Source organism: Pagrus pagrus, assembly GCF_965226575.1.
Source record: "Pagrus pagrus genome assembly, chromosome: 7".
NCBI classification, from domain to species: domain Eukaryota; kingdom Metazoa; phylum Chordata; class Actinopteri; order Spariformes; family Sparidae; genus Pagrus; species Pagrus pagrus.
In genome coordinates this window covers 16,770,516-16,798,118 of record NC_140191.1, presented here as the reverse complement: position 1 = coordinate 16,798,118, position 27,603 = coordinate 16,770,516, and the positions used below count along the sequence as shown (strand labels likewise).

The 27,603-nt window shown below is 42.8% G+C and overlaps 1 protein-coding gene across 2 annotated transcripts; it reads right to left on the bottom strand.

The window, feature by feature from the left end:
* Window positions 1-145: 145 nt before the first annotated feature.
* On the bottom strand, window positions 146-26,277 carry chn2 (chimerin 2). 2 transcript variants are annotated; one of them, XM_084357074.1, is made up of 13 exons: window positions 25,648-26,277; window positions 16,884-16,922; window positions 15,219-15,274; window positions 12,521-12,552; window positions 11,305-11,418; window positions 10,865-11,135; window positions 5,272-5,355; window positions 4,210-4,294; window positions 2,791-2,964; window positions 2,608-2,685; window positions 2,253-2,390; window positions 2,046-2,151; window positions 146-1,520 (listed from the first exon to the last, which is right to left on the bottom strand). In XM_084357074.1, the coding sequence occupies exons 1-13, from the start codon at window positions 25,694-25,696 to the stop codon at window positions 1,349-1,351; spliced, it is 1,398 nt and encodes a 465-aa protein (XP_084213200.1). In that variant the 5' UTR covers window positions 25,697-26,277; the 3' UTR covers window positions 146-1,348. The 2 variants fall into 2 exon arrangements, with proteins under 2 accessions (XP_084213200.1, XP_084213201.1); XM_084357075.1 differs by lacking the exon at window positions 15,219-15,274 and having other exon boundaries at window positions 25,648-25,693.
* Window positions 26,278-27,603: the final 1,326 nt, after the last annotated feature.

The following is a 27,603-nucleotide window of genomic DNA, read 5'->3' as shown; positions in this document are numbered from 1 at the left end:
CACATACCTGTGATTCACTGTGCTCCAGGCTACAAGCGATCATCACTAGCGTAGGGCTGCACCTTTCATCTGAATGATCCTCTTCTACAGCTATTACACTATGGGAACGCTATGTTAAATGGAGACTGACGTTATGAGAAACATTTTAAACTGAAGTTTTCTTTCCTTTAATAAACCATCATTTGATAAATTACATTTTTAATTGCAACCGTCACAAAAATACATTTTGATAAAATGGATTTGTAGAAAGGATTTACTTAATCACATCAAACAAACTGTGAAAGCAACATGCCGGTACAGCTTTAGTATGACTATCAACTTCTATGGCATTGTGAAGTGAAAGGCAATCATTCCTGCACCAAGAAATGTTACTGACATACAAGAAGAAAGAAAAGGGCCCAGATCATATTTTTCACATGAAAATATCCCAAATTACAGCATGTAAACAGAAATACTACAAACTGGCAACCGACATGTGTGCAGACGAGCTTTGCTCATGCGGTGCACCAGTCTGCAATATGGCATGTGATCAATATTTAATCCACTTATGGACTCCTCACCATAACACTGAGTGCGTTGCAAATGAAAATGGTAAATCCACATAATGTCGCTCTTCTGATTCTTCTTTTCTCTCGCGAGGAATTTTGTATTCAGACATCAATTCAACAAACACCATTCTCAACAGTATATATTACTGTGACAAAAGAACAGGATGCAGAGTAAAAGACAAAAATAAACATCTTTACAAAATAAATCTTTACACTTGTTGCAAAAAAGTGCTTCACGAGCGCCCAATTGTCTCATCTCTCATATTTTAGTACACACAGTTAAAATATTGATCATTACATGATCTGATTTTTATCTACAATGACATTTTAACCAGTGTTCCCACTAAAATCATAATATGCACACATGTGGGAAAGTTAGCTTGGTTGCTGCCGTGACACTCGGTTTACACGGCACCAGGCTTTCACTGATTGACGATCTGCCTGAGGCAGGTTTCACACAGCGCTGTCATCATGACTGAGTCTACACCAGGTAGTGACAGTCTTCAAATTAAGGAGAGGAGGGAACAGCACTGTAGGTAGTTAAAAATACTGGATCCTTTCCTAATATAAAAACGATGGTCTCGGCTGACTATGAAAACCCAAAACTTTACAGTAACAAGACGATGTCAACACTAAACCAACTTCAACTAAAACAGTCATGCGAGAAAGAAGCATTTCAAGTTCGATTTGATTACAAACATTTCTGGAACTTCATTAGAATCAAGGTGGCTTGAATTTCCTCTTTGACAGAATAAATAATTGTCCTTCGTTTCTGCAGTAAGGGCTGCATGCCTCAGTCCTCAGAATAAGACATCTTCATGCTCGATCATAAGCTGCACCACCAGTTTCTGCTGCCTCATGTCATTCAGGGTTGTCAAGGCATTCAGCTCCGGCGGCTGCATAAGCGTTGGACCAAACACAATCCCAAGGTTCTCAGAATTCATTAAATTGTCCTTTTCGAACAGTGTGACCCTGTAAAACACGAGAGGATAAGTGGGCTGTGAAGAGAGACGAATCAAGGCAAACAGAAAAATATTTGAATGTGGTTTCCTTTTGGGTCATGCAGGATTAGGCTTACATTATTCTGTTACTTGCTGATTTTCAAAAAGTCCCATGAAAAGACCAAAATCATTAATACGTTAGTCCTTCTCCTTTTACTTTTGTAAACTCTTTACTGAGTCAACAAGAGTCAAGAACATCATTTTTTTAATAAGATCAATCATTTTCCTAAAAACTACTCAAAAAGGGTTCAATTAGATTTTTCTGGGGACTATTTTCAACTGCGGATCAATACACAAGTGTTACTCTACAATGGACGTTTATGGCACACTAGAGAAGAAGATACATCAGGCTTTGGTCACGCATGCCATAGGATCAAGTTCTTGTTAATTTTTGGTCTTTCCAAAAAGTCTAAAACATTAGGAGCATTATCCTTTAAATAAAAGAACTAAAATCACTGCATGCCCTTGTATTGATGACGTGTGTGTGTGAACCGACCTCTTGAGGTGTGCCATCAGGTACCGTAGCGTCTCATAGTGGGCTGGAGGGAGCTGCAGCAAACTCTCATGGATGCCCTCCAGTCTGGACTCAGCATTTGGAAGTTCTACAGTACATTTAGCAGCATGATTAGTACCACAGCCCTGCAGGGTACAAGTCAGTGTCACAGTAATGGGGTGGAATAACTCAGAGTGGAGGAGCTCTTACTCGCAGCTTGAATAAATTTGGAGTACAGGTCAAACGTGATGACTGGAATGGGAAGGTCTCTTAAGTAGAGCTTCAGAGCACCAGCGATGATGTTGATGTCTGCATAGGCACTGGCACTGATGTCAGCCTTTTCACCATCTGTTGATTAAATGAAAAACAGAAAATCTATGATGTGCATTTTTTTATTCGGATACAATTCTTAACAAAAGCTGAATGTTCCCACAAAAAAACAGACAGGACTTGTTCTCACTGTGGTGCAGCTGAAACAAGCTTCGTATTTAAAATTATGAACCCTGTGAACAAAAAACCTCAGAGACCGAGCTCCTTGGGGCACCGAACTCTGATGTCAACAAACCTCGGTCAAAGGAGAGCCTCACGTCCTCTATGTGCTCTGAGAAGCCAGACACTCTGTAGAGGCCTTCAGATTTCATACCTGAAAGAGAAAATTAGGAACTAGGAAGCTTTCCTTTAAAAAAAAACACACATTTCTGATCATTGTAACCTAGTTTGAAGAAGGCTTGAATGTTTGAGCTCCTACCTCTCAGCTCTATCTCCTGAATGCACATGTCCACCACCATGGGTCGTGTCGTGTTGTGAGCTTTGACGAGCGTGGTGAGGTCACAGCTGAACACTTTCTTGATCCTGCGCAGGTCCGGCTGGCAGTCGCTGGGAACCAGTTTGGAGCACTGTTTGTGTACATTCAGCCCACAATCTAGAAGAACAAGAGGGAGATAAACAGAGAGAGAGAGAGATTTGCCCCTGACTTGTGATAACACAACCATTTCAGCCGGCTTAAGACATCAGTTTGAAAAGGTTTCTCAGAGTCAGTGATAAACTGCGCTGACAGACAGCACAGCCGCTGCTAAGCTGTCTCAGTGCACTACGCCAAAGGTAGATAACAGCGAACCCGGCAGCGTAGGCGGGGGTTCTTCTTGTAGTTTTAGTCACATGGAGCGTGCTGGACAGCTGGCAAGAGCAGAGTGTGTGCATGTGTATGTGTGCGTGAAGTACGCCTGCTTGTGTGTCGTGGGTTTTGAAGGAGCCGTACTTGTAGACGGGGGCGCCCGACTGAAATCGTCCATCACAGAGACGTTTTTGCCGCCTGAGCGACGTTAACGCTGGACTGCTGATTGGGGTCCTCGCTCTCAGACAGAGTGTAGCGAGAGATAAGAAAAAAAAATAAAGGCTAGACATGGAGTGAGTGGGGACAAAGAAGTCTCTCCTGTTTCACACAGCACATGAGGTGTCTGATGATACCAGTGTTTGCCTCTGGCTTATCAGCATGGCAAATGTCTCAACAACAAACACTCTGTTTGGGGAGAAAGCAACCGAGTCCACTGATGTGCACATCAGTTCCAGGACGGTCTGTGAACTGAATGAATCTTGTGACTGTGAAAGCCTCGCTGAACTCTAATGCGCAAACAATCGCTTAGTTCTCATGCCATATTTGGTCAACAATTACAGTACATCTGACCTGCGTTTGACCTGCATTTATCATCATTTACATATTTTACTTGTAGTTATTTCTGTTGACGGAGAAAACATAACTTACACTTGGATGCGAACGCTGTCAGCAAACTGCATCACATGGTATTTCTGCTGCACAGTAACCGTTTATGGGAATCAAAAAATTGCATGTAAAAACATCTAGTTGCCTTTCATTTTGGTTCGACTGTGATTAAATACTCAGTGCGTCGCTTGTTTTTCCTGAAGAATGTGTTTTGATGAATCACTGACAGGAGGACCTCAACTTGTCTGTCACAGACATAACAGGAAAAATCAAAATAACCATAAAATTAAAAGGGGGAATCGACAGCGATTATGCAACTGAAACACCCGTGACAGGACAGTGTGTGACTGGACAGATCATACACCACTGATGTAATCCATGATTTACACAACATTTTATGTGTGTATCCATGACATGCAATATTGATGTTGGAGAGTTTTTTGTTACCTGAGCAGCGGACACCCTGGGCGATGAGGCCCCACATGAAGTTGGCACAGTACTCGCACCAGTGCGGCCCTCGAAAGGTGTGTACCTGGAGTTAGAGAAGACATGGTTACACACATACAAACCAAACTTGGACAACCTCCCCTTTGATGCACTGGACAGAGATTACTTTGTGATCCAGAGCTACAGTGGATGGGACCCCTCGCCAAATGAGAGCATTTGTATATACAAGGCAGATTAAAGGATTTACTATAATGTGTCTGGCATCTGCTCCCGGGCAATCGGATACATGCAGGCAAGCCTGCAAGTCAAAATAACAGATGTACGCCCACCGTGCACCCGAAAAACACAGATAAGATGGCAAATGGAGCCGCACCTGCGTGCACGTGCCGTGCACACACACACACACCTTCATTGGTGCTTTGAATAGGTAGCAGTAGACTGATGAGTGAAGAGGGCATGCAGCAGGTGGTGAGTGGACAGTTTTTGTTCTTTTTCAAAGGGGAGTGTACAAAAAGCTGGGGGTCATTATACCCCGTCTGTTAACTGAAACCTAAGATACAATTGCAAGAATGTTGAGGGGCCCGAAGGCAAAGTATCCCTACATTCTCCTTTGTATATTTAAAGACCCATAACCATATTCTACTCTCCACTGACACTCTCTGACTCTACAGCACTTCTAAACTCCATAACTGCTTTTACAAACTCAGCATACTAAAACAAAAATGGATCTAAGAGCTTTAAAATCGATGCTAATCAATGTGCTCTGCTGTTAATGGGCTGTGGTGTAGTGTATCCATTAGTCCCCCTCAGTACATTTGGGTGTCAGCTGCATGTGTTCTCATCACAACAACACACACACACACACACACACACACACACAGACTACTGTCTATGAAAGGACGAGCAAACATCTGAGGCGAAAACACGTCTGTAAATGCATCTCTCTCAGGGATGGCTAAACCACTGAGAAAAAAAAACCCTGCAGAAAATGTATTTGTCCTAGAAGGAAATAAAATTAAGTCGTCAGAAGCCATCAAACATTTCTGAACAAAAAACGCTCACCTTGAAGTTGTGTATCTTCTCATAGGAGCACTGCTTCTCCTGCGTGTCTTTCAAGGCACTCCGTCGCACCAGAGGTGAGGAGATCTGTGGACAGGAGGCCAACAGTTTAATAGGTTTCCACAGAAGTGTTCCCTTGCTGCCCAGTTTGACTCCCAGAGCCAAAGCCAGCAGCTCCTGACGCTTCCTCTCCTGCCTTTTCGCCTTGTGGGTGATCAGCTCCCCTCCCGAACCTCCTCTGTTTTCTTCAGCCTCCATGCTTGCCTGGTCGGGCTCCCACAGACTCTCTAGCTCCTCTGGGGATAGATGTGGAGGGGAGACGTGGGTGCTGTGCAGCAGGCGCTGCCGGCAACAGCCCAGCGCAGAGGCGGCAGCTACACTCCACTCCCCTCTGACCCAAGAGGGCGAGTGATGACAGCCAGTGCGGGGTTGACTCTGCATCTGGTGTGAATCCGGTGGTAGACGCAGCGAGCAAGAAGAGCAGGGGGAGCAGGATTGGTAGTGGGCGGCCTGAGGGCAGGAGTGTGCCTCGCACAATGGCCCTCTTTCACACGCCCAGAAAGGAAAGAGAGAGAGAGAACAGGGTCCTAATAGGGAGGGGCCAGGAGGTTGAGAGTGAGGGCGGTCGGGTGCTGTCAGGACCGCTTCACACAGCTCAGCAGCTCTGTAAAGCAGGATCAATAGTGCAGACGCCCTCTTTATATCACAGAGCACACTCCCATTAGCATGCTGCCTTCCGGACACACTCCACTTCACTTAACTGGAGATAATACCACAGCTCTCAGACGGCACTGGGTCTCCTAAACGGGTCACTCAGTTCCTCAAAGACCCAGGACTCTCTGGCCTGATTGAGCCGAGGAGGCTGGTCCTGGTAATTCAAACAGACCTCGACCTCCAGCTATGTCAGTCGGCTGGTGGAATTCCCCGCACAGCCGTCCAGACTGGGTCTTCCAGACACTCTGACTGCACACTACTCCCGCCAATCACAATCATATGTCTCAGAGGACAGAGAGCCAGACCATCAACTGGGATTGGGAGGGATTACTGCCATAATCCTTACACAGGGAATAATCCCGTAGTGCCCAAATCCAAGTAAAATCCCACAGGAAGCTCATTTGAAGGTCTGCAGCCGTATAGTGAGTTACCAGTGGGGGGCTGTTGCCATGTTCATGCTGAATTTGTCCTTATTAGCTCTGCGTGTAAACAACTGGTAAACAGCACCGCATGGCTGACTGCTTTTCTAATTAATCAAGACACTCTGATCCAAAGCGCACAGCACTGACAGCAGGGCTAACCACAAGCCAAAAACACAAATATCTGCAAGATTTCATGTCAAGCAGCGATTCTACGCAACATGCGAACACATCACAGAAAATAAGGCTCAACTGATTTATTAAACAGGAAGGGAAGGTCAGAGAGCCAGTGAGCACTGGATTTGTGATGATAAAGAGCTGGAGCAAAAGCAGAGTGATGAAGCAGGCAGCCGAGGACCCAGAGGGCAACTGCGAAGCTGAGATAAAATGAAAGGATTGGCAGCTCACACACACAGAAGCAAAGTAAAGAAACTGCCGTGGGCTTTTTGTGTACCAGCCATTTCTTTTTGTCTCTGATGTCTGGGGGCAAAAGTTAACTGGCTGATAGCCGCAAGAGTGACAGGGCAGGTGAAGATATTTGTCATTGTGGTGGACATTCTTTGAAAAGACCTACACATACCATACCATGCAACTCAGCTCTACAGCTTAGTCTGAGGGGACAGATGAGGAATAGACCCCTTGGAGATATTTTAGCCTTGCGAGGTTGGGAGGTTGGGAGGGAGGGTGAGGCCCGCATGAGCTCTTTTGTCTGCAGGCAGATGGCTTCTTGTCCCCTAAAGAAGAGGTTTGCAAGAAAGGACACAAAAGGTGGTCACACAACAAGCTCCGCTTTTCTTTTCACTGGCTCTCGCTCTTTTATTCCCGCAAGGCTTTGTGAGAGCACAGCTGAGCGGAGCCTGTTGTGAGGGAGTACATGGACTCTTGGGCTAACAGCACGGTGGGGACTGACACAGCGACGACAGCAGGATACATCTAGTCACATCCTCGACAAAGCAGCCCTCACAACATCTCGAACAAAAAGACAAACAGACAAACTGTGAAGGGTAAAGATATCAGCCATTATTCAAAACAGGGGGAAATTACCACTCTCTTGTCTTGAATGGAAACACTGAAAATTGATCTATTTGTCTGAAAGTAAATAAGCACTTCTAAAAGTCTTACGAGGAGCATTTTCCTACGTTTTGCAACCGAAAGTCGTACACGGCAGTTTTTGCATCTTTATAGCACAAAACTCTTCGGAGAGAACAGGTAATTATCCTAACAAACAACACAACGATTTCTTTGGAAATCTTTTCCAGGGCATGTGAGGCAAACCAGCCCGTCGAGAGCCCCACTGAGATTAAACCAGTGTGGTGAGTATCAGGAGGAATGTGGTGGAGGTTCTGGCCACTGAGCGAATTCCTGTACATGCAAAGAGAAGGAGGTTGGTCTACAGGTCGAGTCAAGTACCCCCCCCCTTTCATCGTCTGGGAGCATTTTAATTACACAAGAATTTGCAGTCGAGGCAATATGTTAGCATCAACCTGACACCGAGTAAATATGCGTCAATGTTGGCTATACAGTGAGGCTACTGTGGCTGTAATGCCTCAGGGTGTGGCTGTGTAATTGGTAAACACAAAGTTCAAAAAGCGACCGCAGATTTCGAGCCATCCGGCCGGGTCTCTGCTTCTTGGACACGTTATATTCCAGCAGACAGAAAACATTTCTCTCTCTTCCTTTTCGCCGTCTCCGGAAGAAATGACTGGCAGGTGGTTTTCAAACACCCTCTGTCAAAGCCTGCCATCATCACAGCTGTCACTGACTCAGATCCTGGTGTATAAAATTTGGCAGGAGGAATATGAAATCAGTTTTACAAAAAGCGGAGAGATAACTGACAAAGTGACATTTAGAGCTGGGGACGTGCTCCAGATTTACCTGCCAAAATGGAGGTTAATTGAAGTCTGCAGTCCGCAAAAAACGTCATGGCTGCAAATCAAACAGAGTGCTACAGCGCTTGACACTGTTCAATAAAGCACTGTGTGTAAAGCAAATATAGGTTAGCCTGCGTGAGGAAGCAGCTCTCTCCTAGAGGCATGTGTATGAAACCTTATACTGTATGAAACCACTATAAGTCAATGGACTACTGACTGACCGATGGCCATTAGGTCAAAAATGCTGCATTAATGGCTTCTGTCTTCGGTTACAAGGACCAAACTGAAGACTGATGATGTTTGCAACTGATGCTCCCGCTGACAGGGCCGTCCTTGTGTCTGTCATTGACAAACCGAAGGTCAACATTTTAAAGACAGTGTCACCAAAGCCATAAATCTGATCTTAAACAAATAAAAGATGTAGCTCATGAACTACATACTCCACGACGAAGGCAAAGAAACAGCCCAACAGTCACGTTACATAAATTCAGAGAAATGCCATGTGAATTGCAGGCTGTGTTTACACAGAGAAGAGAGGGAGAGATTGTAAAAATGTAGGTAGAAGATGCAGAGCCCGGCCTTTTTTCCCCAATTTTTGGTAATACTGGATGGCAACTGGAAAAATGTCGTATATATAGGTTGTAAAATAAATAATCAAAAAGATTCTACTTACATTTTTTTCTTTTTTTTATGATTTAGGGCATCATGACCATATTTTCCTGCACAAAAGACATTTTTGAGGTCTCCCTAAGTCATGCTTGTGCTGTTTCAACAGAGGTTCAGTGCCTACTGTATATAATGCAGTGAAAAACGAGCCCAGAGTGAGAAAAACTGCTTGGTGCTTTGAGGGTTAAAAAGAGCTTGTGTACTAAGTGCTGTCACCAAGTCCACATGAGGGAGGAAACGAGATAAGATTGCCACCTAGTGGAAGGATAGTTGTGATTCTTCTCCAGTGAGTAAACACACATTCCTTTATTGATATGGTAAATCATTCACAGACTTTAATGCGACACCAGAGCACAAGTGCCAATGAACACAATGAGCAATTTGTCTCACCCAAGATCAGTGTGTCTGATATGCATGGCAGGCAGAGCAAAGTCCCAGTCCCCTCGGTCATCATTACCTTTCAGAGGACGCAACAAAGCATGGCAGCACTGAACACACCCAGGGGCTACAGAGATAATGTACATCTCACTCACAGGACAAAGTGTCCTCTCAGTAGCTCTCTAATCCTACTGGAAGTGTTCAGCAGCGTGGAAGTAGATCAAAATCATGGTGTTATACCGAGTCTGTCGTAGAGCCCAGGGAAATGTACCAGATAATTTACACGTGCTGAGAGGATGAAACTACTGAAAGCTTTCTAAATGAGATGTATTGCTTTAGAAGCATGACTGTGGCTCATTATGACGATTAGGACTGTGGGTAACTGAAGTCTCTGAAAAATCAAAGAAAAACTTTGATCACAAAATGAAAAGGCAAGCTCTCTGACATTTTTTTTATAGTTTCTATTGAGCGCTTTGGAATAACTATCCTCATTAATAGCATGTCAGCTTTTCTAGCAGGGTTCTCCTCCAAAAGATGATAGAGATAGAGTGCAAATAACTTAATGGCACTTAAAGTAACATCTTTGATTTTGGTGACAGTGTCAGATCGACTGACCAAACTAAAGATATTACATTTAAAGATATAGTTTTGGGAAATACGCTTAAATACCACTCTCATGGAGCTTGTCTGGCAACCTCAACATAGAACACCCCAATTTTACACTGTGATTTTTGTACAGATTAAACAAATGAGATCTGGCATGTTAACTGGTGATCTCTAGAAGTGATTGTTGTATTTTGTTCCCTTAGTTTTAACAAAGACAGCCAAGTGGTTTCCCTGTTTCCATTCTTTGCTATGTTAAGCTAACCAGCTGCTGGTGGTAGCTTCATATTTAACCTACAAATGTAAATCCACCATGATGTCACCCAGCATTTTGTGGACTACTGTTTTGAACACGAGCACCAGACTTTGAAGGTAATTTGACAAAGTGGCCAAACCATGTAATTACAAGGTCATGAGAGGCACAGAGGCCCAAAAAGACTTTTTCCCATAAGCTTACATCGAGGAAGAAGTGGCTGTAAAACTGTGGATACATGTTTTTGAGAGTCACAGCCCCCGAGCATCATCTCATTTCACTATCTTAATTAGATCCATTCAATCTGATAACATTTGGAAAGCCTAGTAAAGCTGCAATATTAAATCATTTAATTCCTGTTCAAGTTAGCCAGGGGCGAAACCAGAAGTTATCTGGCTCAGCTGGCTGAGGTCTCTAGTGCGTATGCTCTATGTGCCTCACAGTGCAGAAGATCTGGGTAATTTTGTACCTGGGAGGTCGAACATTTTTGGCTTTATGTGCCACTGAGCAGCTTTCATAGGAATGAATGAGGCTTCACCTCCGGACCTGGACAAACATGAGGGTATTGATCTTTCTTGCCTCTCTACTTTCTACCACCCTCTCTAAAGTACAGTGCCATTAAAGTAGACTTAAATTACATTAAATGATATACTCCACACTGTTCTGGTGACATGAACAGTCATAAAACTCACCCTTTCATCCTTCTGGAAGGTGACTCTGCGTGGTTCTGTGCGTCCACGGCTCAGCCTGTGCACCATCTTGTCCTTGAGCAACGAGGTGTAACCAAGATGCTCGTAGATGGGGTTCGTGGTCATTTTGGCAATGTACTCAGCCGCCTTGGTCTCGATGTAGAGAGTGATGAGGGCGTCTGTTACAAGGTCGTGGACCGACTCGAACCTCTTCTCCCCGACAAAGTGCTTCCCGTCATAGAACAATCTGTAGTTGAGGGTCTGGTGCCCAAACCTGGGTTGAGATACGTAGATGAGGATGTGGTTGAGGAAGTGAAGATGAAGTTGAATCAATTGAGTGGATGAATTAAAAGTGTACAAGGTGGGGAATGGGCGAAGGCTGGGCCCATGATTAGGGGCCGACCTTTCAGAGATTCTGTGCTGCATGCTGATGGTGTCGGTACCTTAAGGCCAAGGTGTGTGTCCCTGGCTGTCTTTGGCTCTCCCTGATAAGGTAAGCACCTTCTGCTCCCGCCAGCAGCTCATCTGCATATTCTCGAGGGATCATGCCATGAAATCTGGAAAAAATGTCAATGTCAAAGTCATTTTATCGTGAAATATACTGGGATTACATTTTGCATGTTAAGCAAAGTCAAGAGACACACATGCACATAAAATACTCATCCGCCTACTTACACCTTAAAGGGACAGTTCGCCCAGGAGTCATAAATATCTGTAACAATTTTGACTTTATCTTATAAATCTGACTTATATCTCAATTTTGGCTTTTTTATCTGATAATTATGACTTAGGATGGGAATATTTTATATTTACGGATTATTATTATTATTATTTTTTATCTTTAACTGGCTGAAATGGACTTCCATACAAATACCTATTGCATACCCTTCGATACAAAAATGGTGCTAGGATCCAAAGTTTCCTTAATTGACTGGATCAGGGATCCTTCATGTTTATAGAGCATTTTAACTAAAAAAAAAAAAATAGCATAAACAATAGCCTATTTTTTCTGTGTCTGTTTTGGTGTGAGTTGCCAGGATTTGGAGATATTGGCTTTTTTCTTTATTATAGTGGAACTAGATGGCACTCAACAGCAATGTCTCTTTCTAGAAATCATGACCGGCTTACTCAAGATAATCCACAGACCTTGTTGTGAGCAGTTTCATGTTGGAATTATTTATTTTCTGTATTAGCGAGCTAACGTTACAGCAAATTTATGTTTACATCCCGCGCTGCCATGGATCCAGTTCCTAAATGTCATGGGTTATCAGGAGTAATGGAGTTGTGATTTCTGGAAAGACACATTGCTGTTGAGTTACTGTTGAGTTTTTCCATTCTTCTGGCCTTTGAGCACCACAAGCTGAACGCCATCTTCCGTTATATTTGAGAGAAAGCAGACATCTCTACGGCCGATATCTCAGCAACTCATACCAAAACAGTCAAGATGTATAAATAGCACTACAGGTAAGGAGAAAAATGGTGACCTGTCTCTTTAAGGAGCTCTAACCAAACACACACACACTCATAAATACTCATCCACTTAATTAAATCTGAACCACATCTGATGCAAGGCAATAATGAAACTACATAAAAGCCATTCCCCGCACAGTAATGTCTTAAAAAAGGCAAACAAATGATGACTAATCAAGTTACACTCACTCTCTGCCGTAGTATTTGGGTCTGCTCTCCATCTGTAAAACCAGAAGAGGACATATTGGCTGGAGCACTATGATATGAAAGCTCAATTAAAGTGGCTTTGCGAATTGTTCTTACAGCCTGCGTGAAAGATAAAGGACTCTACACCGCAGGACAGATTAGCTCCATCTGTGCCCCCGCGTCTATTCGCAGCTACCAAACCAGAGAGCCAAATCACAGAGTGTGGAGACGAAGCAGAGGCAGTGCCAGAAAACAGCTGGTGATAGATGACCAGCTGCAAAGAATTAATATTTAGTGTGTTACTGTGTCACGCCACAGTGTGTGTGGTGTGCCTGCACTACAAATGTTCCGAGGGATATGCCTAAAATAAACATTTCTTATCTGGTATCTGACAGTCTTTTAAACAGCACTGTCAGTGTGAATCAATCTGAATGAAAGATGAATGGTTTAGGAACATTTTTATTATCCAGACCCTCTTACCGTGCACCTTTACGGATGACAGACTTTTAAAATGCACAGTTATGATCATAATGGATTTGGTAATATGTCAAACATCATTTTGTGCTTTGAATTAATGGGCAGCCACTAATCTCACAGAGCCAGCCCACAGCTCTCACTTTGCTCATCAGAGCGTGGCAAGACTCAAAATAGGATGAGACATGCATCATTTCTGGGAGGCTGTACAATGGAAGATTGACAGTTCGCTCAGTGCGGGCAGGAACAAGTAGAGTAACTTGTCTCAGTAGCTTTAATCATGTAGATGAGAGAGTAAAGTCTTTGCCATCTATCCAAAGTGTTCATGCTGCTTCCACTGAGTTACTAAACGTAATACTGTTCTTGCTGTACATTTTCAAGTTTGTCTTATAACAACAGTCAGGTGCCCATGTGGACATACCCAACCTCCCTGAACCTGTCTGAATGAACAGACAAACCACTTGCAATGCCAATCACTGGCCTTAGTTTGAAGAAGACAGAAAGACTTAACAAAACCAAATACCAAAATACTTTTCAAAATAAATCTAAGGCTAAGAATGAAGCATGCAGTTAGAGGATCACGTCCAATTTTCTAACTCCAGTGCACCGCTTTGTGTAAACAGTTCTTAACTCATGAGGTGTGGGAGTTTCAGGAGACGGCGAGTCACTCTCCATAGGTTACTGATTGGTCTGGTTTCCAGCTGCCAGGCTCAATCATTACTCGGTGAATGTTTTCCAGACTGAAAACAGGGTTTGACAAGTTGTAATGTGGCTGTAGTCTGGTCAACTGGTTTTTGATTCAAGGGGAAAAACTCTAGCCTTCAAAAAGAAATGAATAGGGCCAACAGGTGGCTCAGTTTGCTCAAGTGCATGAACACATGTGAAAGAAAGAAAGAAAGAAAGAAAGAAAGAAAGACTTCATCTTTTGTGAAGCACATTGTAAAGGACACGCTATGAAATTCTATCATTATTATGACATGTGGTGCCTGTGGGTTGTGTATTTAAATGTGTAACGTGTAAGAAATGGCCAGATGAAAATGGGACAGGAGAGGCGTGCAGAGGCAGAGAAGTGAGAGAGACTTAGATATCAGCAGTGGGAAAAAATAGCGTGTTGAGACGGGTATTTTTTCATCTTACTCTGTGAATTGAGGATTTATTTCGACCAAAAAGAGGTGACTGTGGAAAGACAAACCAAGCCCGTTAGCTTTATTTACTTTTCTGTCCAGTTTGAATGAAGTGTGTTTTACGACGAGTTAATGAGGCAGTTAGTGGGTAACTCCACCAATTTTACACATTAAAGTGTGTTTACTGGCAGTATAAAGCCTTTTGTGGCTCCAGAGGAAGCTGCATTAAATCTGATGGATTTCCTCCAGTGATGTCGAAATTGCATTGTGGGTAATGTAGGCACTAGGCTTTGATAAGAAGCCCACTGGTCTAACATTGCACCCCCCCATAACACTGTTGTGGACAGAAATGATCAGAATCAATACAGCAGAACCAGAAATATCACATTTTTAATCCCACGCATTCTTCTTCCCTTTTCAAAATCTGACGCCTTCATTACCCACAATGCAACTTCGCCACTGATTGACATCACTGTTGGCAATTTATCAGATTTACATGCAGCTTCCTCTGGAGCCACAAAAGGCTTTAACATACTTTTTCACATATGCAGTAGTTCTTCCCACGACCTGTAAACACACTTTAATGTGTAAAATTGGTGGCGTTCCCCTTTAAGACCACTTTTAAATCTCCAAGCTGAAACTACAGGGAGCTAATACACTATCAGACTATCGCCTGAGAGGTACATGTTGGTATTAGGAGACGGGCTGGGGCTAGCTAGTTAGATGCTAACTTCAATATCTTTGAAATAACGTCAACGCTGTCGTTCTTTTTTAATGTTTTAAACCAAAATTCTGTCCATATCTTGCAAATCGCCCCTTTAATTCCAAACACAAACAGTCATTTATGCTGAGTGATTAGTTGACTAATCCTATGAGTCATTTGATAAAGCTAATCAGTGACTGTGTGAATAATCCATAAATAGTTTAGATAATATTCAAGTGAAATACCAAACAGCTGCTACTTCCAGCTTCTCAATTGTGAAGAATCACAGCGTGTCTCTGTCGACTGTTTTTTCTAAGTAAACGGTTAATAAAAACATAAAACTAATTATTTCAGCCCATTAACAGTAGCCTATTGTATCCAGATTTACAGATGTACTGACCTCCTGAGGACATGTGATCCTCTTTGGTCTCGGGGCTTCCTGCTGTAGCTGGTACACTGTTAGAGAAACACATGGATGTAAATGAAGGCTCTCTGAGCTTTGTACACAGCTCAGTGCAAGTTATAATAACATACATGTCGTAGATTTGTCACCAAAATAACAACCTCAATACACGCTTACAGTAAGATGAGGGAAACTAAATGATGCAATGCAGCCTTCATACACTGGACTTCACTTAACAGCTTTCATCTGACCACAGCTCTGACTGAGAGCAAAGGTAGCAAAGTACAAAAAGAGCCATTAGCTTATACGTCTGCAAGGCTAAGCAGTTAGTGGTTTACATGACAGGCGCCATATATCTGAAGTCCATTTGTGTGAATTAAGACCTGTTTTGTACTTACCTAACGTGTGCACAACATCCCTACACTCCTAAATATACACATACAAGCTTCCCTGTAGTAGACGAGCTTAAAGTGTTTGGAGGAACTTGAAGTAAATCAGTGGAGCAAAGTGGTAATGGAATTGAGGGATTTGCGGCAGGGCAGAGTAATCACCGCAAACACCTCAGCAGCCTCGCAGAGTCTCTACATTACAATTAGTGATTAAACAGTGAGAGAAGCCAAAATACTGCTGCAGTTTCCCCAGAATGGGATGTCTGTCAGGATAGATATATTACCACAACAGAAGAATCAGCAGCTGAGTGTGGTTCCTTTCTTCATAACCAATTATTAATCCTTCATGTGTCTAGAGCTGGAGTTTCTCTTTCATTTGACAAACATTTCCAAACCAGACTCCATATAAAAATCCTCTAATAATAACAGAATAACAGTCTTCACTGTTCCATGCTGTGATGCACTTGCTCCTATATGCACGTTTGACAAACAACCTTGTGAGATGTGGATGAGAACTGAAGACTACACCAGTGCCCTCATTTCGCAGGCAAGGAAATCGCTGTGTGAGGTTGAGCTAAGTCTTCGCTGCAGCAGATTCTCCAGGCAGGGGAAGGAAGACTCCTGACTGTGAATTTTCATGTTCTGTCAGGCCGTCTTAAGCCAACCAGCAAGATCTGGACATCATCCATTCCTGTGACACAGTGAGCTCTAAAAATACCTTAGCAGAGGACCAGCGGAGTCAGGAGGAGACTTGGAAAATTACACAGAGGAAACATTTAATTGAAGGAAAATGAATATAAAAACGAAATTGTAATTGCTTAAACTGACACAGTTTTCTAGCTGAAATGATTTGTGCTCTGCTGCTTCTCACACATAATCCTGAGGACCCATTTCCTCCCACATGGCCAACACATTGTATAATGAGGTGGGTGTTCTGAGGACCCCATTTCAGCTGAGCCTCTTTGCAGGTAGAAAATCTTATTTTCCCCAGTGATGGTAACCTATTTTACTCAGAGATCAGCACTCGGCTGCTTTGCATTTGTGCACGCGTGAATGTACTGTGTGGGCGAGTGTGTTTGAGTGTGTGCCTTTTGTGCATTTTGGAACCTAACTGTGCTTTGTACAGCAAAACCCAATTCTTCCAAATAGAGAAAAATGGGTCTTTGTTATTTATAGATCACAACAAATGTGCTGTTATTTGAAGAAATACACTAAAGGTCAAATTCGGGTTAAAGTGTTACTAATCGGCAGATAAAATGAATTCATTACTCACAGTAGGACTTCCATATAGGTGGTTGGTAATCCTCGGGGTCTGTAAAACAAAAATAAAACAAGTTTCAGTTAGGAGCTCATAGTTTTGTTTTCGGTTTTCTCTCATTAAAATCTCTCATTTCTGTCTCTTTCCCAGTGGACTGACTGTGAGCCCTTCAACATGGTGATGTCACAGTTGTTTATCTCTCCGTTATAATTATGCATATGGCTTCACACTGTGCAGCTGCCTCTTGAGATGCACCAGTGAATACACTTCTAATCAGTGTCCCCGCTTCAAGGACAATCAATACAGATGTCGGCTTGTTTCGCTAAACATCGTGACGCCACAGACCGGATCCATATTACCCGGCGGCGGGGTCCCGAAAACATGACACCTCCAATCTGAGGTAAGAGTGCAAACACACCAATCACGATTAATGCAAGTAAATACAATTTAGACCTCACCACCCCACAGCACGACTCCCACTGGGAAACGAGGTGGCTGATTTATGATTATGAGAACACATTCCTGCAATATGTGATGGAGTGTGTGCTGTTATATTAGCTTGAAAAGAGCTAGAGAGGTGATGAAGTAAATGCCCTGCAGCAACTGATAATTTACTGTAGTACCTACTGGGTAAAGTAATGACTTGCAATAAAACGCGTCGCTAAATGAGACAAAAATGTGGCAAACATTTGCGACTGAACTACAGCGCCAGTGATGTCGTAAAATGTCCTCGTTATGACGTAAATGATGCTGCATATTTTTACTCACGATATTATAATGACACACACCTCACATCACAGCACCGCCACATGTTGAGGAAGGCCAGGAGATGTGGCTAAGTGCTTTGGAAACAACATAAATTGGACCTGGATTGAGATGCCCTGAGAGATCATCATATGGCTGGCTGATATGGCTTTAAAATAATATCGAATTTTTTTTTAGGTAGTGGCTGAATATTGTAATCACTTCACTGTTATGCAGCCTTTAAAACCACACAAAGACAACACTTACACCAATCACAATATAACGATATACTGATGTTATCCAGACCAGGACCATCGCTCACTGATGTTTTTACAATCTACATGCAACTGTGAGCCCTTCATCACTGGTGTTTATCTCTCTGTCATGTTTATGCATATGACTTCACACTGTGCATCTGCCTCTTGAGATGCACTTATGTTTAACAATCTACATCTGTCTGTGTTTTTGTATATTTTTGTATAATTGTTCTGTCCTCTTCCAGGTCACCATGGTGGAGAAGAGGCTGTGTGTCACAGCTGCCACTTGGCAACACGACTAGTTGCTCCGTATTCCTCCTGGATCCACATTCTTCACATATAATTTATAATCTACATTTTTTGGCATTGTGATCTTTATATTCTGTTATGTAGCCAACCCCCAACATCAATTGCATGTCTGTCTGTCCTGGGAGTGGGATCCCTCCTCTGTGGCTCTTTCTGAGGTTTCTTTCATTTCTTTCCCCTTACATGAATCGAGGGTCTGAGGACGGAGGGTTTCGTACACTGTAAGGATTGTAAAGCCCTCTGAAGCAATGTGACTCGTGATCTCGCCATATAAATGAAATTGACCTGACTTCACTTGACCTTGTCTCGAGAAGTTTTATGTCAAGCTACAACTTTAAAGGTCAATTACAAACATTCAAAAATGACAGCGCTTCTGTATTATGTTACAAACAGAGCTATGATTAGATTAAAGGTGCAATATGTAAGAATTTAAGTTGAAAACATTCAAGAATCAATTAAATTATCAATAGAATGTGAAAAAAATAACAGTTTGTCTTTATGATGTATATGTACTGTGCTGCAGAGATATCTATTGAAGTTAGCTAACCTGCTAGCCCAACCCCGTCCTGGTCCAAAGATCATTGCTAGCGATGTAAACACCAACACTCCCCCAGTGCCCTGACTTCCCCTTACCGACTACTAGCAGCACAGCTAACTGAGCTAACAGGCAGCTACTGTTAGTGGCAGTTAGCTGTTCCTATGGTGATGTGCTGCCCCAAATTGCTTTGAGTCTGGATTCGACTGGTGGCCAATTCTTACATACTGCACCTTTAATGATATAATATGTACCATTTCTGCGTTTAAAGGTCTAAAAATGACTTGACCTTTGTTACATATTCTGTTGATATGTTAAGTTGTCCACTTATATTATCCAAAATGTTTAATACAAAGTTCATACCCAGACAATTCTATTCATTTGGTCTGCTGTCGCTATAACTTAAGGAAACATCAGATGACACGTCTGTGAGGAGGGAAGTTAGGGACTTTTCATCCTCAGTGGAGCAGCAGATATTATACACAGTGTGTTTGAAAATTACTCTCCTGCATGTTCAGTATGCCGAGCACAATGCCCAGTCTCAGGTATCCAGTATCAGTCATGGTGGTCTACAGCTATCAAAGAGGCAGATGATACCACATTCCAATGCACACCATAGCTGCCATGACAATCAATGATTCATCTGCTACTCAGGTCTTTAGCGTAATATCTTTCCGCAAATTCCCAGCAACACTGCTGCTGAAAGACTCTATCGACTGCGTGAATAATGAATCATGTTGGTCCAGAAGATACATGTTGCTCATTTAAAACATTCCTCCGCGCTCATCTGCAGATTAGCGCCACACCCCTCAGGCAAGAGATGAAACACACCTGAGAGAGTGCGAGGACCAGTGAGCACTTGTTGGATGTGGGCACTGAGGTGCAGGCGGCGGAATTGTGCAATATAAATGTCATCATTGTTAAAAGTGCAGCACAAGTTCTCTTAGTGCATAAAGTCTCTGTGTATTCTGCCGCTATATCTGTATAAATAACGGCACATGAAGAGGAGACAGTTTCCTTCACGCTGTGATCTCTGCTCACTGCAGCAGCAGTTTGACTGGAGGCTCTTTGCACTATTATCAGACGCACCAAAAAGCTCATCATTACTCCTCATCATAATAGCACGCTTACTTCGGAGGGAGCAGAATTAATTACACGGAAGAGACAAGATAGGTGCATGTGATCATCTGCTGAATAATTATGTAAATGATGATGAAGCAGCTCCACCGAAAAGTGGCTGTTCTGAGAGTAAATGTTGTCGCTGAAGCCCTCCAATGAATGTCTGCCTTCAAATACAAATAAATAGGCTTCAGGCTCCGTTTGCTGGTGTGTGGCCAAGCTGCCTTGGAAAATGTATTGTCCTTACGCTGGAGCTTTGTCCCTGTGTATTACACTGGCAACAGTCTGAAAGATTTATTCCACTGCGGCTTGTTTAAAGAATGTGATTTCATCTGGTCGGCTGCCAAGTATTCTCTTTTCAATCTGATTGTTTTTAATGACGAATGGCGTTTCAGTCTGGAATTGTGTAGCCGCTTTGGCTCAGAAACGGAGCTCTTAAGGATCGATTTTGATGCAAAAAATGGGCACGTACTCACACAAACATGCACAAACACACACGCACGCAAATGCATAAGACTACATTGTACACACCCACTCTTGAGCAAATACACACACATATAGGCAAGCACATAAACACAGACAGAAAAAAACATCAAAAAGATTTTCTAAGTAGCTCAGAGTTTGTGCAGTGTCTGATGATGAGGGAGAATTTAAAATTCTGGAGCAGCCAGAGGGCTCTTCCCCCGAAGAAACAGCTATTAATTGTGTTGCCCTCCATTACTCACCAGTCAGAGACATTCAATAAAATAATTACCGGCGGGTGTTTGCTTTGGTGACAAAGAGAATATGTGATGAATGAAGATCAAGCTCGCCCAACTTAGACTTTTATCCCCAGAGATAACGTCTGCTCTAGAGTCTGTGCACGTGAAAAAAACATTCAACTTCAGCACATAAAACAGCAACCTGTGTTGAGGTTTACAGCTCAACAAGGTTAGAGCGTTTCATGTTCTGTGCAGAATCATGTTCGATATCAATCGCTTTAGTGAAAAAAGGCAGAAACGTCCCCGTAGTGATTACTAATTAATCCTGGATGTGACTTCAAGGTGCATCTGCAAACGCATGAAAATCAGTCTCACAAGTTGCACAGCTGTCAGTGCACCATATCATCTGAGATGTCAAATTGCAAGATGCTAGCAACACATTCATCTGAGCAGCTAAAGAGAATGAAAACATCTTAAAACATGATTGTTTTCACTGTCATCTTGTCATCCTTAAACATCTACGCAAGTGGAAATGAGTCACTTTATGAAAAAATATAAGACCAGTTAGGCGTAGCGGCACGCAGGGGACGCATCCGCCTTAATATTAAGAACATGTGCGATGGTCTGCCCCCATTCGAAACATGAAAGCAGCAGAGGACTTTTATTTTGACAAACTGCTCGCCTCAGAGGATTTTATTCCATTGCATTTTGAATTGTCTTGAATTTTGTATTTCCCTTCACATAAATGGAGACAACTCCGCCATAACTTGGTGCAGAAGAAGCACAAACTGACACATAAGAACTCGCACAGGAAAAGAGGAAATAAAGTGTTTGATGCTCAGAATTCCTCACTTGATATGTGCCACCCCTCGTATTGAAAGGAAGCCTACGCCCATGACCTGGCAGTTACCAGAAATCCTGTTGATTCCTGTTTTATGTGACATATTTCCATGGTCTGTCTGAGTGGCTGAAGGTGAATGAGTTTGTGGTCTTTTGTTGGTAGTGACACATCTTCAATATCTTTTCATTTCAGGCTATGAGTCTGCCGGGCAGTAATAACATCCTTTATGACCCCCATCTCCTCTGGTGACGGTGATCCCGAGGGTCATTGTTGTTGTGATCTTGACAAAACAATGATGATGATGAAGAAGTCGGTCTTTGATGCGCCACATGTTTCACTGCAGCATTTTTGCTGTGTTAGTAGATTTTATTGATATCAATGCCATTATCAATTCTGCTTATCAGTTTGATTATTCATAGATTATATTACTGATTCCTGATCAAATTAATGAAATTAGATCCTGTACAAAACTCATCTTCATTTAGAAACACTAGAGTTATCGTCTTGCAGTTGTATTCCTCCGCACACCAGTCATGTTGCTGTTCCTGAGCCAAGGAGTTGAATGATGGGAAGAACATTTTTAGCACATTATGATGTCACAGTGCATTTAACCTCTGACCTTTTGGAAATTAAATATCATAACTTTCATTCCATTAGACATTTGTGTAAAATGTTATCGTAACTATTGTATGAATTTTTGAGTTATGACAAAAATGTGTTTTGTGAGGTCACAGTTGCCTTGACCTTTGACCTCGGGCCACCAAATTCTAACAAGTTCATCCTTCGGTCATAGCGGACATTTCTACCAAATTTGAAGAAATTCCCTCAAGCAGTTAACATATCACGTTCACAAGAATGGGATGACGGTACATATGTGGACAACCTGATAACACAATGCCTCCAGCGGTTAGGAAGCAGTGGTCAGACACACGGCATTCCTGGAATTCAAGTCCACGTTGTGTAGAAAGATGTTTCGCCACATCGCTGTTGTTTCTGGTTGAAATAATAATTTTACAGACATTACAACAAGCACTGCTGTCATCTTTTTTTTTTGGTGAAATGAATCCACTCTTGGAACTGTTCCTTACACTCCAGTTTGTCATCACTGTTTTGTGTCTATGAGAAAAACATGCTGGCTTTGGTAAAAGCTCAGCAGCGTATGATTCAGATGTGTCAGACGATTTGGACCCGGTTCTCAACACTTCCTCTTCTCGATTCCCGTCCCCATTTTTCTCCACTCTGCTAAAACTTAACAAGCCATTCAGAAAAAGTGCATAAATGTCCAGCTGCTGTTAGGTTGATTGGACCACCTGGATGATTTAGACGACTCTACACAGACTTGTGTCTGGAATGTCAGCGTTTTCAGTCTTAAGTTGGAGGGGATCATACTAATTTATTGTTTGAAAACATTACTCTATAAAGACCTTGAAACTGCAAATGTGATTAAGCTTGGCTATGGAAGTAAACTTGATTTGAATTGGCCATATGACAAACTTGGCACAAAAGGAGAATTTTTAATAATAACTTAATTACTCCTTGATTAAATGTCCCTTTTTCCCCATTGTGATTTATAGCCCGTAAATTTCACATCCATAAATGACAAACAGACACATTCTGGAGTCGAACTCTCTACACATACATGTAGACCATCACACACACACACACACACACACACACACACACACACACACACACGCTACCGTGTCAGTAGGACGCAGCAGAACTGCAGCAGGGAGACCATCTGTGTATTACACTGGTCCAAAACATGCATTTCAACTCTGCTTTAATGCTGACCAGATAATATGTGACAGGTATGAGGCTGCCCTCTGTGTGTTTCACTGTCAGCAATAAATGAAGGTGAGTTCATATGAGGGGAAAATGTAATTTAGTAATCTAATTCTGACATGGCCTTGGGAGTGTCTGCTGTTGTAATTAATACAGGATATACTGCAGGGACATGTACAGCCAGAGCTAGAATACTGATGCTGTAAAACATGCAGATCATTTCAGTAAGCCAATGACACAAATCCAGTCCTACATGAATTATGCTGGTAAGTACAAGAAAAAAAAGATGTGATGGAAAGAATTTTGAATGTGAAGTGCAGCGTTTCTCCAGAAACATGTGCAGGATCGTGTCGAGCAGACAGCCTCCCTGTAATACATGGCTGTAATTCTGCCTCCCTGACCAATTTTGTCGTTTGAGGGCCTGGAGCTGAAGGCATACTTCCATGCTCTATCCCTCAATTTATTTTCAAAGCTTTATTTCCTGGAGCCGTCTCGCAAATGGTGTGCTGCTGGTATGGTACATGCTTCCATGCCCGGCCGTGCCAAGAATGTGCAGGAATCTCCCTGATCTAAACGAACAGCCAGAAAATATCTTTCCGGGGAGAGGGAGAGGTTGCAACATGGGTGCTGCAATCATGTTGCAATCCTTTTTCGGTTTGTCTGTCTTATGATGACGAGCCTCGAAAAAGTAGGCCGCTGTTTTTCACCTGCAGTAATGGACCTGGTGTGTATAATGCAGTCCAGCTTGTTAGCTCCACACATTGTTCCTCTATTTCAATAATTTGCAGTAAGTGCTTAAATAAATAAATGTTTGCTTGCTTCTGTAATGTAATTACCGCTGTCATAAATCAGCACAAAAAGCAGCCATCAGTGACGCTTTGATTTGTTCCCACAGACAAGTTGGATGACTTTTATTTACGCGCTCTCCCTCAAACGGCAGCCTCCAAACAAGACAGACTTATCATTAGACGCAGATGAAGTGACTACACCGAGGGGACTTTGTTTGCAGCCAGAACACACGGCCTAATATGGAGCAGAAATTGAGCCGAGATTCATTTTTCAAGTCATATGCCTCATAGACAAGATTATTCAAATGTTGTGTCTGGCTGCCAAAGAGCTCTGCAGGAAAATAATAATACCCTTGTGACAACCACTCTATCCCTGGCAGCAGCGCAGCTTGTAACCTCTGATAATTATATTGAGAGCCCAACAGTAATGACAACCCTCCAATGCCACAGAAAGAAAAGACTTTCCTCTTAAAGCAGCAGCGGTCAAACAGTAAATCCGCTGCTTTCTGAAACGCACACATGAGATAATGCCTTGTGAGGCATGTGGTCGCCACAGGCTATATCAGCTTGGAAACGACTGTCTGTCCCTCCCATTGGGCAGTACCTTGGGAAATGTGACTCTGCTGTGTGGTGCGGTCGGGATGCAGAGAGAGTAAGAAAGTAAAACAAACACTGTGCAACGTCCTCGCCCTGTAATAAACATATAGCTTCGCCGTGCGACGCTCGAATGACGTGTAAAATATTGGTGGGAACAGCGAACATGCACCAAAGTGCTGAGCCTGGTGTAATAAACAGCCTCTCACACTGTCTCTCTCACACACGCCTCTGGTTATTGGTGGGGCTCCCACTTCAAACGGCACCGTGATAGTGGAGTTTGTACTTTATACCCTGGCAAACACGAGCAACGCGCCTTATCAACACATAATGGGATATACAATGAGACAAGCATGGAGCTGCTGCTTCATGCTGGGTTTGTTTGAACAGCTGCTAACCCACTTTCTGCTCTCGTTGGGTGAAAACTGAACCCTGAAATTGAATTTTTTTTACAAATACATAATAGGTGCCGCTCTCTGAACTGTATCTCATTATATAAACAGGGGATTCGATTGGAGTTTTGTGCACATAAACTGTATTATGTCACCGGACCGTTCAATATTAGGATTTTTCTTCTTTACTAGCCCGGTGCCGCGTTTGGGAAAATGGTAGACTACACAAGCCAAAGATAATCCTAAAAGCCGGCCAAGTGGAAAGTCAGTCAGGGAATTATGGAGATGATTGGCAATCTAATGATAACATCCAAAACCCAACGTCAGACTGACTGCATCACACAACCCTTATAATCCCTCTGCACGCCAAAGGTGCCCTTTTTCCCCCTAATGTTTCCACCACTGCGTCCAGATATAACACATGGTGATGCTTCCCACTTAGCATTAACCCTAAATCACAGCAGCCACTGGGAAGCCACTGAAATAATATGTTTGCTTAATGCATGTGAGGTGCGGATGCAGATATGTGTGTGTGGTGAGCATATGTTAGGGATGGATTTGTGAATGGATCATGAAAAAAAAAAAAAAGTTTGATTGGAGCCAATTAAGGCAGACATTTGAAACAGAAAAGAAAAAAACCCTACAAATTGAATTATTACCATCATCACCATTATAATGATAGTGTGTAGTTTGAGTGTGTGTTGTGTGAACTCTTACCAGAGGACACAGATGAACCTGAGAGGCTTGAGTTGCTGGATGCTGCCATCCCGACCCGATTCACGGCTCGGTTACTCCCGTTTGGCCAAGGTGCGCTCGCAGCAGCTCGTCCCCGGCGGCGGTGCCTCCATTTCACTCACCCACCTCCAGTGCGCTTCACCTTTCTGCCACCGGTGACTGTTTCACGCCTCGCCGCGGCTCCCGAGCCCCGGCAAGCCGCCTGTCTCGAGTCCCGCCTCGCCGATCCTCCCCTTGCCCGCCTCGGCTCTCGGTGCGCCTCGGTGTGGAGCTCACGTTGCCGCATACACTGAAGGTGCCACGGATAAAAATAGTCAAGACAGGAAAAACACTGCGAGGATCAGGCTCTCTGGAGCTCACTGGATAGACAGGATCTGTAGGTCTAGATGTGTGCCATGCAGAGATCAGCTATGGTTTCCATGTGCCACTTTAAGGATTGTAATAAACACACTACACTGCAGCGTAGACGCGCCTTCTTAAAGTGAAAGTTTTGCCAGCCTGTCTGGCGAGAGAAACCCAAAACAACGAGACTTCCGTGTGCACGATCCAAAACAGACGTGAACACACGATTATATGACATTCATGCAAAGGCTGAACTGGTGAAACCACAGTACCCCAGTTTGGGCATTGCACATTTTGCATCAGATGTCATGTTATGTCATGTTATGTTGAACGAGCCACAGGGTGAGTGTCAGCCAGTGGTGTGAGCGCCATCTGGTGGGGGCTGCTTTCACACTGGGATCAAAGATGGATGTGGTGACTGTGTGACATGTTTCCTGAATTACTTCTCTCACTATATTCCCTGCATTGAGTAGAAGCTGGGGTTGGTTGCTGTCATCTCGTCAGTGTGAAAGCTGGAGTGGTGGGATACACCTGGGCAGCCAAGTGAAAGAGCAGCGCTCAGCTCTCTGTCATTATCACTGCTGACTGAGAGCACCTTGAGAAAAACACTTAGCTCAAATGCTCAAGTGCAGATGTTCAGAGACCGTGTGGTCGCTTCCAGATCACAAGTTGTTAAACTTTAAGGGGCACTATGTAGTTTTGGAGAAGAAATTCAAACTCAGAATTTTTATATTCACAGTAGTAATGAGGTAATAATAGAGTCAGAACTGTTCTCAGAGGAAAATAAGGTTCAGAACAATGTTTGAACCTAGAAAGGTGGCAGGATCTACATCAGTATGAAATTGTGTTGTGCTTTAAGGTCAGTTTGTTTATTCAGTTTACTCAGTCATGAAAACAAAGACAGTTTGTTTATTTCGTTTGTTAAGCCATAAAAAAATCAATCAATCAATTAAAATTTCTTCCCCATAACTACAAAGTGCACCTTTGATTGTAAGAATATGTGTTACAAAAAAGGAGTGTATGTGGGTCTGCCTTAAATCCTATCTTCAAGCCTCACCAGCTTCATTTTTAAATTTCCACCTCGACGAACTTAAGAATAAGAGAAATTAACTGTTAGTACGCAGCTTTGTGACCAGCAGAAGAGTGTGTTGAAGTTTCCTCCTCCTCACTGGTTCAACTGAGTGATAACATCACAGTCCACAATTTTCCTCCCAGTTGTGAGAAGCCTCTCCATCTCCACTGTGCACTGCATTATAGGACAAAAGTTATTTTGGAGTTCTTCTGCCCCCTAGTGGCCAGAAATTCATAACTGCAGCTTTAATACAAGCATTTATACTAAAATCACTGCTTCAGTTGGTGATGAACATGAATGAGTTATTTTTCAGGGCAAGCATTCTGACATTCATATCAACGCACACACAAGTATCAACAAAAAGTTTGAGTTTTTAAAATATAATAATATGTATATATACATTGATTGATTTGTCATTAACTTACATATCCTGCATGCATGGAGCAACAATAACATATTTGATCTACACCTCAAAAATTTGAGTTTATATCTTTATCTGCCATCTGGTGCTAAAAGCCCCATAA